This window comes from Oncorhynchus gorbuscha, linkage group LG16 (assembly GCF_021184085.1).
Source record: "Oncorhynchus gorbuscha isolate QuinsamMale2020 ecotype Even-year linkage group LG16, OgorEven_v1.0, whole genome shotgun sequence".
In the NCBI taxonomy this organism is placed as follows: domain Eukaryota; kingdom Metazoa; phylum Chordata; class Actinopteri; order Salmoniformes; family Salmonidae; genus Oncorhynchus; species Oncorhynchus gorbuscha.
Window position 1 is genome coordinate 95,199,563 of NC_060188.1, and position 14,710 is coordinate 95,214,272.

General features: G+C 40.0%; 1 protein-coding gene across 2 annotated transcripts in view; it reads right to left on the reverse strand.

Annotated features, from left to right (window-relative positions):
* Positions 1-14,710, reverse strand: part of hook3 (hook microtubule-tethering protein 3) — a 71,523-nt gene that overhangs the window by 7,218 nt on the left and 49,595 nt on the right. For both annotated transcript variants that reach the window (XM_046306993.1, XM_046306994.1), the window contains exons 12-15: positions 13,309-13,393; positions 12,268-12,337; positions 6,393-6,533; positions 1,304-1,391 (exon numbers count right to left, since the gene is read on the reverse strand). In XM_046306993.1, the coding sequence (XP_046162949.1) occupies positions 1,304-1,391; positions 6,393-6,533; positions 12,268-12,337; positions 13,309-13,393 (384 nt within the window). The remainder of the gene's footprint in view (positions 1-1,303; positions 1,392-6,392; positions 6,534-12,267; positions 12,338-13,308; positions 13,394-14,710) is intronic.

Sequence of the window (14,710 nt, forward strand, 5' to 3'; positions counted from 1 at the left end):
ATGACAGGGTGTTGTGGGGGGGTCTGTAGTTTAATGTGAACACCCCCAGGATGACAGGGTGTTGTGTAGTTTAATATGAACACCCCCAGGATGACAGGGTGTTGTGGGGGGTCTGTAGTTTAATGTGAACACCCCCAGGATGACAGGGTGTTGTGTAGTTTAATGTGAACACCCCCCAGGATGACAGGGTGTTGTGGGGGGTTCTATAGTTTAATGTGAACATCCCCCAGGATGACAGGGTGTTGTGTAGTTTAATGTGAACACCCCCCAGGATGACAGGGTGTTGTGTAGTTTAATGTGAACACCCCCAGGATGACAGGGTGTTGTGTAGGTTAATGTGAACACCCCCAGGATGACAGGGTATTGTGTAGTTTACTGTGAACACCCCCAGGATGACAGGGTGTTGTGTAGGTTAATGTGAACACCCCCAGGATGACAGGGTGCTGTGGGGGGGTTCTATAGTTTAATATGAACACCCCCAGGATGACAGGGTGTTGTGTAGTTTAATATGGGGATCTGTAGTTTAATGTGAACACCCCCAGGATGACAGGGTGTTGTGTAGTTTAATGTGAACACCCCCAGGATGACAGGGTGTTGTGGGGGGGTTCTATAGTTTAATGTGAACATCCCCCAGGATGACAGGGTGTTGTGTAGTTTAATGTGAACACCCCCAGGATGACAGGGTGTTGTGTAGTTTAATGTGAACACCCCCAGGATGACAGGGTGTTGTGTAGTTTAATGTGAACACCCCCAGGATGACAGGGTGTTGTGGGGGGTCTGTGTTTATTTGAACACCCCCAGGATGACAAGTTGTGAACACCCCCAGGATGACAGGGTGTTGTGGGGGGTCTGTAGTTTAATGTGAACACCCCCAGGATGACAGGGTGTTGGGGGGTCTGTAGTTTAATGTGAACACCCCCAGGATGACAGGGTGTTGTGTAGTTTAATGTGAACACCCCCCAGGATGACAGGGTGTTGTGGGGGGGTCTGTAGTTTAATGTGAACACCCCCCAGGATGACAGGGTGTTGTGGGGGGGTCTGTAGTTTAATGTGAACACCCCCCAGGATGACAGGGTGTTGTGGGGGGGTCTGTAGTTTAATGTGAACACCCCCCAGGATGACAGGGTGTTGTGTGGGGGTCTGTAGTTTAATGTGAACACCCCCAGCATGATCGTGTCTGTAGTTTCCAGTTCTTTAACAGTTGTTCTGATCGTTGTATTGTAATACACCGTGCCACGTCGTTAAACAGCAGCAGGTGAGATGGTCTGAGAGGCTGATCTGAGATCAGTTTAGTGGTACTCACATCCTCCGCTTTGGAGCCCTGTTCCTGAAGACTCCTCTGCAGCTCCTCCACCTGACTCTGACCCTCGATCAGTCTCTGGTTCACCAGTCTGGAACACACACATAGTCACCATCATTCAGTGTGTGTGTGTGTGTGTGTGTGTGTGTGTGTGTGTGTGTGTGTGTGTGTGTGCGCGCGCGCAAGGGGTTACAATTAGGGTTAGAACTAGGTTTAGAGAAAATAGGATTTGGTATTCACAAGGACATAGACATATGTAGTGTATATAGTGTGTAGTGTATATAGTGTGTAGTGTATATAGTGTATAGTGTGTAGTGTATAGTGTGTAGTGTATATAATGTGTAGTGTATATAGTGTATAGTGTGTAGTGTATATAGTGTATAGTGTGTAGTGTATAGTGTATATAGTGTATAGTGTGTAGTGTATATAGTGTATAGTGTATATAGTGTGTAGTGTATATAGTGTGTAGTGGGTATATAGTGTGTAGTGTATATAGTGTGTAGTGGTAGTGTATATAGTGTGTATAGTGTGTAGTGGGTATAGTGTGTAGTGTATATAGTGGGTATAGTGTGTAGTGTATATAGTGTGTATCGTGTGTAGTGTATATAGTGTATATAGTGTATAGTGTATATAGCGTATAGTGTGTATAGTGTGTATAGTGTATATAGTGTATATAGTGTGTAGTGTATATAGTGTGTAGTGTATAGTGTATATAGTGTATAGTGTATATAGTGTGTAGTGTATAGTGTATAGTGTGTAGTGTATAGTGTATAGTGTATATAGTGTATATAGCGTATAGTGTGTATAGTGTGTATCGTGTATAGTGTATATAGTGTATAGTGTATAGTGTGTATAGTGTATAGTGTATAGTGTGTATAGTGTATATAGTGTATAGTGTATAGTGTGTATAGTGTGTATAGTGTATATAGTGTATAGTGTGTATAGTGTATATAGTGTATAGCGTATAGTGTGTATAGTGTGTATAGTGTATATAGTGTATAGTGTATATAGTGTGTAGTGTATAGTGTATAGTGTGTAGTGTATAGTGTGTAGTGTATATAGTGTGTAGTGTATATAGTGTATAGTGTGTAGTGTGTAGTGTATAGTGTATAGTGTATAGTGTGTAGTGTATAGTGTGTAGTGTATAGTGTGTAGTGTATATAGTGTGTAGTGTATAGTGTGTAGTGTATATAGTGTGTAGTGTGTAGTGTATATAGTGTATATAGTGTATAGTGTATAGTGTGTAGTGTATAGTGTGTATATTATGTAGTGTGTAGTGTATAGTGTGTAGTGTATATAGTGTGTAGTGTATATAGTGTATAGTGTGTAGTGTATAGTGTGTAGTGTATATAGTGTGTAGTGTATAGTGTGTAGTGTATAGTGTGTAGTGTATAGTGTGTAGTGTGTAGTGTGTAGTGTATAGTGTATAGTGTGTAGTGTGTAGTGTGTAGTGTATATAGTGTGTAGTGTGTATAGTGTGTAGTGTGTATAGTGTGTAGTGTGGTGTGTATAGTGTATAGTGTGTATAGTGTATATAGTGTAGTGTGTATAGTGTATATCGTGTATAGTGTGTAGTGTATATAGTGTATAGTGTGTAGTGTATAGTGTGTAGTGTATATAGTGTGTATAGTGTATATAGTGTATATAGTGTGTATAGTGTATATAGTGTATATAGTGTGTAGTGTATAGTGTATAGTGTGTAGTGTGTAGTGTATATAGTGTGTAGTGTATATAGTGTATAGTGTGTAGTGTATATAGTGGGTATAGTGTGTAGTGTATATAGTGTGTAGTGTATATAGTGTGTATAGTGTGTAGTGTATATAGTGGGTATAGTGTGTAGTGTATATAGTGTGTAGTGTATATAGTGTATATAGTGTATATAGTGTATATAGTGTATAGTGTATAGTGTGTATAGTGTATAGTGTATATAGCGTATAGTGTGTATAGTGTGTATCGTGTATAGTGTGTATCGTGTATAGTGTGTATAGTGTGTAGTGTATATAGTGTGTAGTGTATAGTGTATAGTGTGTAGTGTATAGTGTGTAGTGTATATAGTGTGTAGTGTATATAGTGTATAGTGTGTAGTGTATAGTGTGTAGTGTATAGTGTATAGTGTGTAGTGTATATAGTGTATAGTGTGTAGTGTATAGTGTGTAGTGTATATAGTGTGTAGTGTGTAGTGTATATAGTGTATAGTGTATAGTGTGTATATTATGTAGTGTGTAGTGTATAGTGTGTAGTGTATAGTGTGTAGTGTATAGTGTATAGTGTGTAGTGTGTAGTGTATATAGTGTATAGTGTGTAGTGTATAGTGTGTAGTGTGTATAGTGTGTAGTGTATAGTGTGTAGTGTATAGTGTATAGTGTGTAGTGTATATAGTGTATAGTGTGTAGTGTATAGTGTGTAGTGTATAGTGTATAGTGTGTAGTGTATAGTGTGTAGTGTGTAGTGTGTAGTGTGTAGTGTATAGTGTATAGTGTGTAGTGTGTAGTGTATATAGTGTGTAGTGTGTATAGTGTGTATAGTGTGTAGTGTGGTGTGTATAGTGTATAGTGTGTATAGTGTATATAGTGTATAGTGTGTATAGTGTATATCGTGTATAGTGTGTAGTGTATATAGTGTATAGTGTGTAGTGTATAGTGTGTAGTGTATATAGTGTATATAGTGTGTAGTGTGTAGTGTATATTATGTAGTGTGTAGTGTGTAGTGTATAGTGTGTAGTGTATAGTGTGTAGTGTATATTGTGTAGTGTATATAGTGTGTAGTGTATAGTGTGTAGTGTATAGTGTGTAGTGTATATAGTGTATATAGTGTGTAGTGTATAGTGTGTAGTGTGTAGTGTGTAGTGTATATAGTGTATAGTGTGTAGTGTGTAGTGTATATAGTGTATAGTGTATATAGTGTGTAGTGTATAGTGTATAGTGTATATAGTGTATAGTGTGTAGTGTATAGTGTATATAGTGTATAGTGTGTAGTGTATAGTGTATATAGTGTGTATAGTGTGTAGTGTATAGTGTGTAGTGTATATAGTGTGTATAGTGTATAGTGTGTAGTGTATATAGTGAGTATAGTGTATAGTGTGTAGTGTATAGTGTATATAGTGAGTAGAGTGTATAGTGTGTAGTGTATATAGTGTGTATAGTGTATAGTGTGTAGTGTATATAGTATATAGTTTATAGTGTATAGTATTATGTAGTGTGTACTGTATAGTGTGTAGTGTATATAGTGTATAGTGTGTAGTGTATAGTGTGCAGTGGGTATAGTGTGTAGTGTATATATTGTATAGTGTGTAGTGTATATAGTGTATAGTGTGTAGTGTATAGTGTGTATAGTGTGTATAGTGTATAGTGTGTAGTGTATATCGTGTATAGTGTGTAGTGTATAGTGTCTATATTATGTAGTGTGTAGTGTATAGTGTGTAGTGTGTAGTGTATAGTGTGTAGTGTATAGTGTATAGTGTGTAGTGTGTATATTATGTAGTGTGTAGTGTAAAGTGTGTATAGTGTGTAGTGTATAGTGTGTATAGTGTGTAGTGGGGATAGTGTGTAGTGTATATCGTGTATAGTGTGTAGTGTGTATAGTGTGTATTGTGTAGTGTATAGTATTATGTAGTGTGTAGTGTATAGTGTATAGTGTGTAGTGTGTAGTGTATAGTATTATGTAGTGTGTAGTGTATAGTGTATAGTGTATAGTGTATAGTGTGTAGTGTATAGTGTATAGTGTGTAGTGTATAGTGTATAGTGTATAGTGTGTAGTGTGTAGTGTATAGTGTGTAGTGTGTAGTGTGTATATTATGTAGTGTGTAGTGGATAGTGTTTAGTGTTTAGTGTATAGTGTGTATAGTGTATAGTGTGTAGTGTATAGTGTGTAGTGTATAGTGTGTAGTGTATAGTGTGTAGTGTATAGTATTATGTAGTGTGTAGTGTATAGTGTATAGTGTGTAGTGTATAGTGTGTAGTGTGTAGTGTGTAGTGTATAGTGTGTAGTGTATAGTGTATATAGTGTATAGTGTGTAGTGTATAGTGTGTAATGTATAGTGTGTAGTGTATAGTGTATATAGTGTATAGTGTGTAGTGTATATAGTGTGCAGTGGGTATAGTGTGTAGTGTGTAGTGTGTATAGTGTGTAGTGTATAGCGTGTATATTATGTAGTGTGTAGTGTAAAGTGTGTATAGTGTGTAGTGTATAGTGTGTATAGTGTATAGTGGGGATAGTGTGTAGTGTATATAGTGTATAGTGTGTATATTATGTAGTGTGTAGTGTGTAGTGGATAGTGTTTAGTGTGTAGTGTATAGTGTGTATAGTGTGTAGTGTGTAGTGTATAGTGTACAGTGTGTAGTGTGTATAGTGTGTAGTGTGTAGCGTGTATAGTAGTGTGTAGTGTATAGTGTGTAGTGTGTACTATATAGTGTGTAGTGTGTACTATATAGTGTACAGTGTGTAGTGTGTAGTGTATATATTGTATAGTGTGTAGTGTGTAGTATATAGTGTGTAGTGTGTCGTGTATAGTGTGTAGTGTATAGTGTATAGTGTGTAGTGTATAGTGTATAGTGTGTAGTGTGTAGTGTATAGTTTGTACTATATAGTGTATAGTGTGTACTATATAGTGTGTAGTGTATAGTGTATATAGTGTGTAGTGTGTGTATAGTGTGTCGTGTATAGTGTGTCGTGTATAGTGTGTAGTGTATAGTGTGTAGTGTATAGTGTACTATATCCAACACATTACCATACATTACCATCCAAGTGTGTACTATACGTGTGTAATGTGTAGTGTATGTAGTGTACGTGTACTATATAGTGTGTAATGTGTAGTGTACAGTAGTGTATATAGTGTAGTGTATAGTGTATAGTGTATAGTGTGTAGTGTATAGTGTGTAATGTGTAGGGTATAGTGTGTAGTGTATATAGTGTAGTGTATAGTGTATAGTGTATAGTGTGTAGTGTATAGTGTGTAGTGTGTAGTGTATAGTGTGTAGTGTATAGTGTGTGTATAGTGTATAGTGTATAGTGTATAGTGTGTAGTGTATAGTGTATAGTGTATAGTGTGTACTATATAGTGTGTAGTGTGTAGTGTATAGTGTGTAGTGTGCACCTGTTTTCTGTCTCCAGTTCATTCTTCCTACTGTTAGCGTCCTCCAGTAAACTCTGCAGCAGAGCGATCTTCTCATTATCAGAACCCTCCTGGGCCAGCTTCAGCATGTTGTTCTCATGTTGCAGTCTGATCAGCTTCTCTCTGGAACACAGGACCACCACATTACCTACATTACTGTCTAACACATTATCAACATTACTGTCTAACACATTATCAACATTACTGTCTAACACATTACCTACATTACTGTCTAACACATTATCAACATGACTGTCTAACACATTATCAACATTACTGTCTAACACATTAGCAACATTACTGTCTAACACATTACCTACATTACTGTCTAACACATTATCAACATTACTGTCTAACACATTATCAACATTACTGTCTAACACATTACCAACATTACTGTCTAACACATTACTGTCTAACACATTACTGTCTAACACATTACTGTCTAACACATTAGCAACATTACTGTCTAACACATTACTGTCTAACACATTAGCTACATTACTGTCTAACACATTACTGTCTAACACATTAACTACATTACTGTCTAACACATTACCTACAAGCACCATGGTCTTGTAGCGGATGCATTTTCTACATTACTGTCTAACACATTATCAACATTACTGTCTAACATATTACCTACATTACTGTCTAACACATTAGCAACATTACTGTCTAAAAATCAAATCAAATCAAATCAAATTTTATTTGTCACATACACATGGTTAGCAGATGTTAACATGCTTGTGCTTCTAGTTACAATGCAGTGATAACCAACAAGTAATCTAACTAACATTACTGTCTTATACACAGTGTAAGGGGATAAGGAACATGTACATTACTGTACAGAGCAGCATACAGTAGATGGTTTCAAAGTAAACAAAGTGGCATATTACATGTGTTACATAAGGAACACATTATGTAGGGCAACATTACTGTTTAAAGTGGCTAGTGATATATTTACATCATTTCCCATCAATTCCCATTATTAAATGGCTGGAGTTGGGTCAGTGTCACATTACTGTCTAACACATTTTCTACATTACTGTCTAACACATTAGCAACAATACTGTTTAACACATTATCTACATTACCGTTTAACACATTATCAACATTACTGTCTAACACATTACCTACATTACTGTCTAACACATTACCTACATTACTGTCTAACACATTAGCAACATTACTGTCTAACACATTACTGTCTAACACATTTTCTACATTACCGTCTAACACATTATCAACATTACTGTCTAACACATTACCTACATTACTGTCTAACACATTACCTACATTACTGTCTAACACATTAGCAACATTACTGTCTAACACATTACTGTCTAACACATTTTCTACATTACTGTCTAACACAATAATGTCCAAACGTTACCAACACTACTGTCTAACACATTACCAACATTACTATCCAACAAATGACCTACATTACTGTCTAACACCTTACCAACACTACTGTCTAACACCTTACCAACACTACTGTCCAACACCTTACCAACACTACTGTCCAACACCTTACCAACACTACTGTCTAACACCTTACCAACACTACTGTCTAACACCTTACCAACACTACTGTCTAACACCTTACCAACACTACTGTCTAACACCTTACCAACACTACTGTCTAACACCTTACCAACACTACTGTCTAACACCTTACCAACATTACTGTCTAACACCTTACCAACATTACTGTCCAACACCTTACCAACATTACTGTCCAACACATTACCAGCATTACTGTCTAACACATTACCAACATTACTGTCCAACACATTACCTACATTACCATCCAACACATTACCAACATTACAGTCCAACACATTACCAACATTACCATCCAACACATTACCAACACATTACCAACATTACTGTCCAACACATTACCAACATTACTGTCCAACACATTACCAACATTACTGTCCAACACATTACCAACATTACTGTCCAACACATTACCAACATTACTGTCCAACACATTACCAACATTACTGTCCAACACATTACCAACATTACTGTCTAACACATTACCAACATTACTGTCTAACACATTACCAACATTACTGTCTAACACATTACCTACATTACTGTCTAACACATTACCAACATTACTGTCTAACACATTACCTACATTACTGTCTAACACATTACCAACATTACTGTCCAACACCTTACCAACATTACTGTCTAACACATTACCAACACTACTGTCCAACACATTACCAACATTACTGTCCAACACCTTACCAACATTACCACACATTACCAGCATTACCATCCAACACATTACAACATTACCAACACATTTACTGTCCAACACATTACCAACATTATTACTGTCTAACCAACACATTACCAACACATTACCAACATTACTGTCCAACACATTACCAACACTACCATCCAACACATTACCAACATTACTGTCCAACACATTACCAACACTACCATCCAACACATTACCAACATACTGTCCAACACATTACCAACATTACCATCCAACACATTACCAACATTACTGTCCAACACAACAACATTATTCCAACACATTAACATTACCATCCAACACATTACCAACAACAGTCCAACACATTACCAACATTACCATCCAACACATTACCAACACATTACCAACATTACTGTCCAACACATTACCAACATTACTGTCCAACACATTACCAACATTACTGTCCAACACATTACCAACATTACTGTCCAACACATTACCAACATTACTGTCCAACACATTACCAACATTACTGTCTAACACATTACCAACATTACTGTCTAACACATTACCAACATTACTGTCTAACACATTACCTACATTACTGTCTAACACATTACCAACATTACTGTCTAACACATTACCTACATTACTGTCTAACACATTACCAACATTACTGTCCAACACCTTACCAACATTACTGTCTAACACATTACCAACACTACTGTCCAACACATTACCAACATTACTGTCCAACACCTTACCAACATTACCGTCCAACACATTACCAGCATTACCATCCAACACATTACCAACATTACTGTCCAACACATTACCAACACTACTGTCCAACACATTACCAACACTACCATCCAACACCTTACCAACATTACTGTCTAACACATTACCAACATTACCGTCCAACACATTACCAACATTACTGTCCAACACATTACCAACACTACCATCCAACACATTACCAACATTACTGTCCAACACATTACCAACACTACCATCCAACACATTACCAACATTACTGTCCAACACATTACCAACATTACCATCCAACACATTACCAACATTACTGTCTAACACGGTAACACACAGAGACAGACAATAACATGTTACTATCTAACACAGTAACATTAGCTATTATACAGTTCAACATCTACATGTATTCAAACTACTAAGCCACACCCCTACTAAGCCACGCCCCCACTCCACTGATATAAGCACACACACTACATTTGGTTTAAATGTATGTAAACTACTAAACCACGCCCCTACTAAGCCACGCCCCCACTCCACTGATAGAAGCACACACACACACACACTACATGTTGTTTAAATGTATGTAAATTGTAAAGTATTTTGTCTGTAATGTTTTTGTGCGTTATGTGTCAGACCCCAGTAAGACTAGCTGTCTCCATTGGCGTCGGCTAACGGGGATCCTAATAAAAATAACTAACAAAAATCAGACGCTCTCTGGAACAAAACACAGAGATTTACAAATGATTTAGTCTCAGTCGGGCTTTGTCCACTAGGACCAGACAGTCCAGGGCCCGGTTTCCCAAAAGCAACCGAAGTTCATTGTTAAAACCTTCATAGTCAGCAGCATTACCACCCTGCATCCCACTGCTGAGCTGTCTCTGAAGTTAAGTAGGGTCGGTCCCTAGATGGGAGACCAGATGCTGTTGGAAGTGGTGTTGGGAGCGCCAGTAGGAGGCACTCTTTTCTCTGGTCTACAAAATTATCCCAATTCCCCAGGGCAGACATTGCCCAGATGTGGTGTTAAACGGGGGGGGGGGGGGGGGGGTTATAAAAGATCCTATGGCAGAGAGTAGGGGTGTTAACCCCGGTGTTCTGGCTAAATTCCCAATCTGTCCCCTCATACCATCACGGTCACCTAATCATCCCCAGCTTCTTCAATTGTCTCATTCATCCCCCCCTCCTCTCCCTTGTAACTATTCCTCAGGTCTTTGCTGTAAATGAGAATGTGTTCTCAGTCAACTGATCTGGTAAATTAAGGGATACAGAAAAGGATTATCGTTAAATCTCTGAGCTGTTTCCCCAAAACCATCATTATTAACGTTGCACTTGAAAACGCTCCTAATCTAACGCCTGCGCTTGATGCTCTTCTTTATACACAGAAGATCTCCGATGAACATGGATACACAGACAACGTGATTCCATCGAAAACTTCAGAACAAGCGACATATACAAACAGTCTATGGCATTGCTGCAGTCCCCGGTTCGAATCCTGGCTGCATCACATCCGGCTAGCTGTGCTGTGTTTCCAACCACTAGACTGAGCTACGCTACGCTAACGCTAGCTGTGTTTCCAACCACCAGACTGAGCTATGCTACGCTAACGCTAGCTGTGTTTCCAACCACCAGACTGAGCTATGCTACAGTAACGCTAGCTGTGTTTCCAGCCACTAGACAGAGCTACGCTACACTGACGCTAGCTGTGTTTCCAGCCACTAGACTGAGCTATGCTACGCTAACGCTAGCTGTGTTTCCAGCCACTAGACTGAGCTACGCTACGTTAACGCTAGCTGTGTTTCCAGCCACTAGACTGAGCTACGCTACGCTAACGCTAGCTGTGTTTCCAGCCACTAGACTGAGCTACGCTACGCTAACGCTAGCTGTGTTTCCAGCCACTAGACTGAGCTACGCTACGTTAACGCTAGCTGTGTTTCCAACCACCAGACTGAGCTATGCTACAGTAACGCTAGCTGTGTTTCCAGCCACTAGACAGAGCTACGCTACACTGACGCTAGCTGTGTTTCCAGCCACTAGACTGAGCTATGCTACGCTAACGCTAGCTGTGTTTCCAGCCACTAGACTGAGCTACGCTACGTTAACGCTAGCTGTGTTTCCAGCCACTAGACTGAGCTACGCTACGCTAACGCTAGCTGTGTTTCCAGCCACTAGACTGAGCTACGCTACACTAACGCTAGCTGTGTTTCCAGCCACTAGAATGAGCTACTAGACTGAGCTACGCTACGCACGCTACACTAACACTAGCAGCAGGGAATGCCATTCCATAGCTCATGGAAAGCAGCTAGAACAAAACTGATGTAACTCTGAAGGATCTGGAGACATACTGAACATAATTAACGAGCATAACTCTCAGTCCATACTACATTACCCAGCCAGGCCACTCATCAGCCTTATTCAAAGCAGACGGAACAAAACAGAAAAAGCCTTGCAGGTATCTGGCTGTGCCGAGCGGAGTATGTCAAATCCACGAGAGGAGAAACGGCCAGAGAAGAAGAGGTCTAATTGGTTTAGTGTAAAGATCGTCTTTTGAAGTGATCACATAAAGTCAATGAGCCTTGATAAGGGTTTATATACACATATGGGGATCTAACGGACACCAGAGCACTAATCTTTGAAATGTTGATAAAGTATGATAACAGATGTCAGTGTGAGGACCGGAGGTAGTTAAACAACACACATGCTAGTTATGACTCAACCGATTTCAACATTCCTCCCTGCAAAACAGAGCCTGTTGGATAAACGTGGTGTGAGCTGCATTATGGGTGAATGTAATACGCATGATTCAGTCTGGGGGGGGTCTGGGCATTCAACAAATCATACCGGATCTCTGGGGTGATGATCTCTTCAGCCAGCGAATCAGAGCCCTCGTTACTGCCGAGTGGAACCATGCCTGGAGAAACAAAAATACATTGTTAGACACAACACAACTCTCTACTAAAACAGACTAGAGGCACTGTAAGGACATGAATATAAACAAACTTGACCAAAGAGAGCACTGCTGCAAGTAGCAACAAGTCAACTGAGCAACCCAGCCTGCTTTCATCCTTCAATAACATATCTTCCAAGCTCTTTACTTTCTCTGGCCAATCAGAGACACTGACAGCAAGGAGATACACAGATCAACAAGGAGATCAACAAGGAGATCAACAAGGAGATCAACAAGGAGATTCACAGATCAACAAGGAGATACACAGATCAGACAAGGAGATTCACAGATCAGACAAGGAGATTCACAGATCAGACAAGGAGATTCACAGATCAGACAAGGAGATACACAGATCAACAAGGAGATACACAGATCAACAAGGGGATACACAGATCAACAAGGAGATCAACAAGGAGATTCACAGATCAACAAGGAGATACACAGATCAACAAGGAGATCAACAAGGAGATTCACAGATCAACAAGGAGATTCACAGATCAACAAGGAGATACACAGATCAACAAGGAGATACACAGATCAACAAGGAGATCAACAAGGAGATTCACAGATCAACAAGGAGGTACACAGATCAACAAGGAGATACACAGATCAACAAGGAGATACACAGATCAACAAGGAGATCAACAAGGAGATTCACAGATCAACAAGGAGGTACACAGATCAGACAAGGGGATACACAGATCAACAAGGAGATACACAGATCAACAATGAGATCAACAAGGAGATTCACAGATCAACAAGGAGATACACAGATCAACAAGGAGATACACAGATCAACAAGGAGATACACAGATCAACAAGGAGATACACAGATCAACAAGGAGATACACAGATCAACAAGGAGATACACAGATCAACACGGAGATACACAGATCAACAAGTAGATACACGGTGGGAGTGTGTCCGTTTTTCACCTGTAGAGAGTTGTTCCTTCTGAGCCTTAACACAACGCAGCTCCTCAATGGTCTCCTTCAAAGAGTCTCTCTCTGACCTCATACGCTGGAGGGAGGTAGGGATAAAGGGAGAGAGAGAGAGAGAGAGAGAGAGAGAGAGAGAGAGAGAGAGAGAGAGAGAGAGAGAGAGACAGAGAGAAAGGGAGAGAGACAGAGAGACAGAGAGAGAGAGAGACAGAGACAGAGACAGAGACAGAGACAGAGACAGAGACAGAGACAGAGACAGAGACAGAGACAGAGACAGAGAGAGAGAGAGAGAGAGAGAGAGAGAGAGAGAGAGGAGAGGGAGAGGGAGAGGGAGAGAATGAAGCTCCATGTTACATAACAGAACAGTGCCAAATATCATCATCACAGGTACTAATGTTGAGGTCTAACTCTGCAGGAAAAAGTTTGGCTCAAAATCAGAGGAAAGGAATCTGCTGTGATGGGCAAAACAAACATGATTCCAGCACACACACTTAGTACAGACCACGGCCTCTTCCCGTTACAGACCACGGACTCTTCCCGTTACAGACCAAGGCTTCTTCCCGTTACAGACCACCCGTTACACACCACGGCCTCTTCCCGTTACACACCACGGCCTCTTCCCGTTACACACCACGGCCTCTTCCCGTTACACACCACGGCCTCTTCCCGTTACACACCACGGCCTCTTCCCGTTACACACCACGGCCTCTTCCCGTTACACACCACGGCCTCTTCCCGTTACACACCACGGCCTCTTCCCGTTACACACCACGGCCTCTTCCCGTTACACACCACGGCCTCTTCCCGTTACACACCACGGCCTCTTCCCGTTACAGACCACGGCCTCTTCCCGTTACAGACCACGGCCTCTTCCCGTTACAGACCACGGCCTCTTCCCGTTACAGACCACGGCCTCTTCCCGTTACAGACCACGGCCGCATTCTGTCATTATTACTGATGACTGGTTGACTGTGCTATAGTTCTGTAAACTTCATAGTATAGTAGTACTGAAGTACAGCACTGTAAAGTCAATGTTGACCTGTAGTTCTGTACAGTACTGTAAAGTGAAAGTCAACCTGTAGTTCTGTACAGTACTGTAAAGTCAATGTTGACCTGTAGTTCTGTACAGTACTGTAAAGTCAATGTTGACCTGTAGTTCTGTACAGTACTGTAAAGTCAACCTGTAGTTCTGTACAGTACTGTAAAGTCAATGTTGACCTGTAGTTCTGTACAGCACTGTAAAGTCAATGTTGTCCTGTAGTTCTGTACAGTACTGTAAAGTGAAAGTCAACCTGTAGTTCTGTACAGTACTGTAAAGTCAATGTTGACCTGTAGTTCTGTACAGTACTGTAAAGTCAATGTTGAACCTGTAGTTCTGTACAGTACTGTAAAGTCA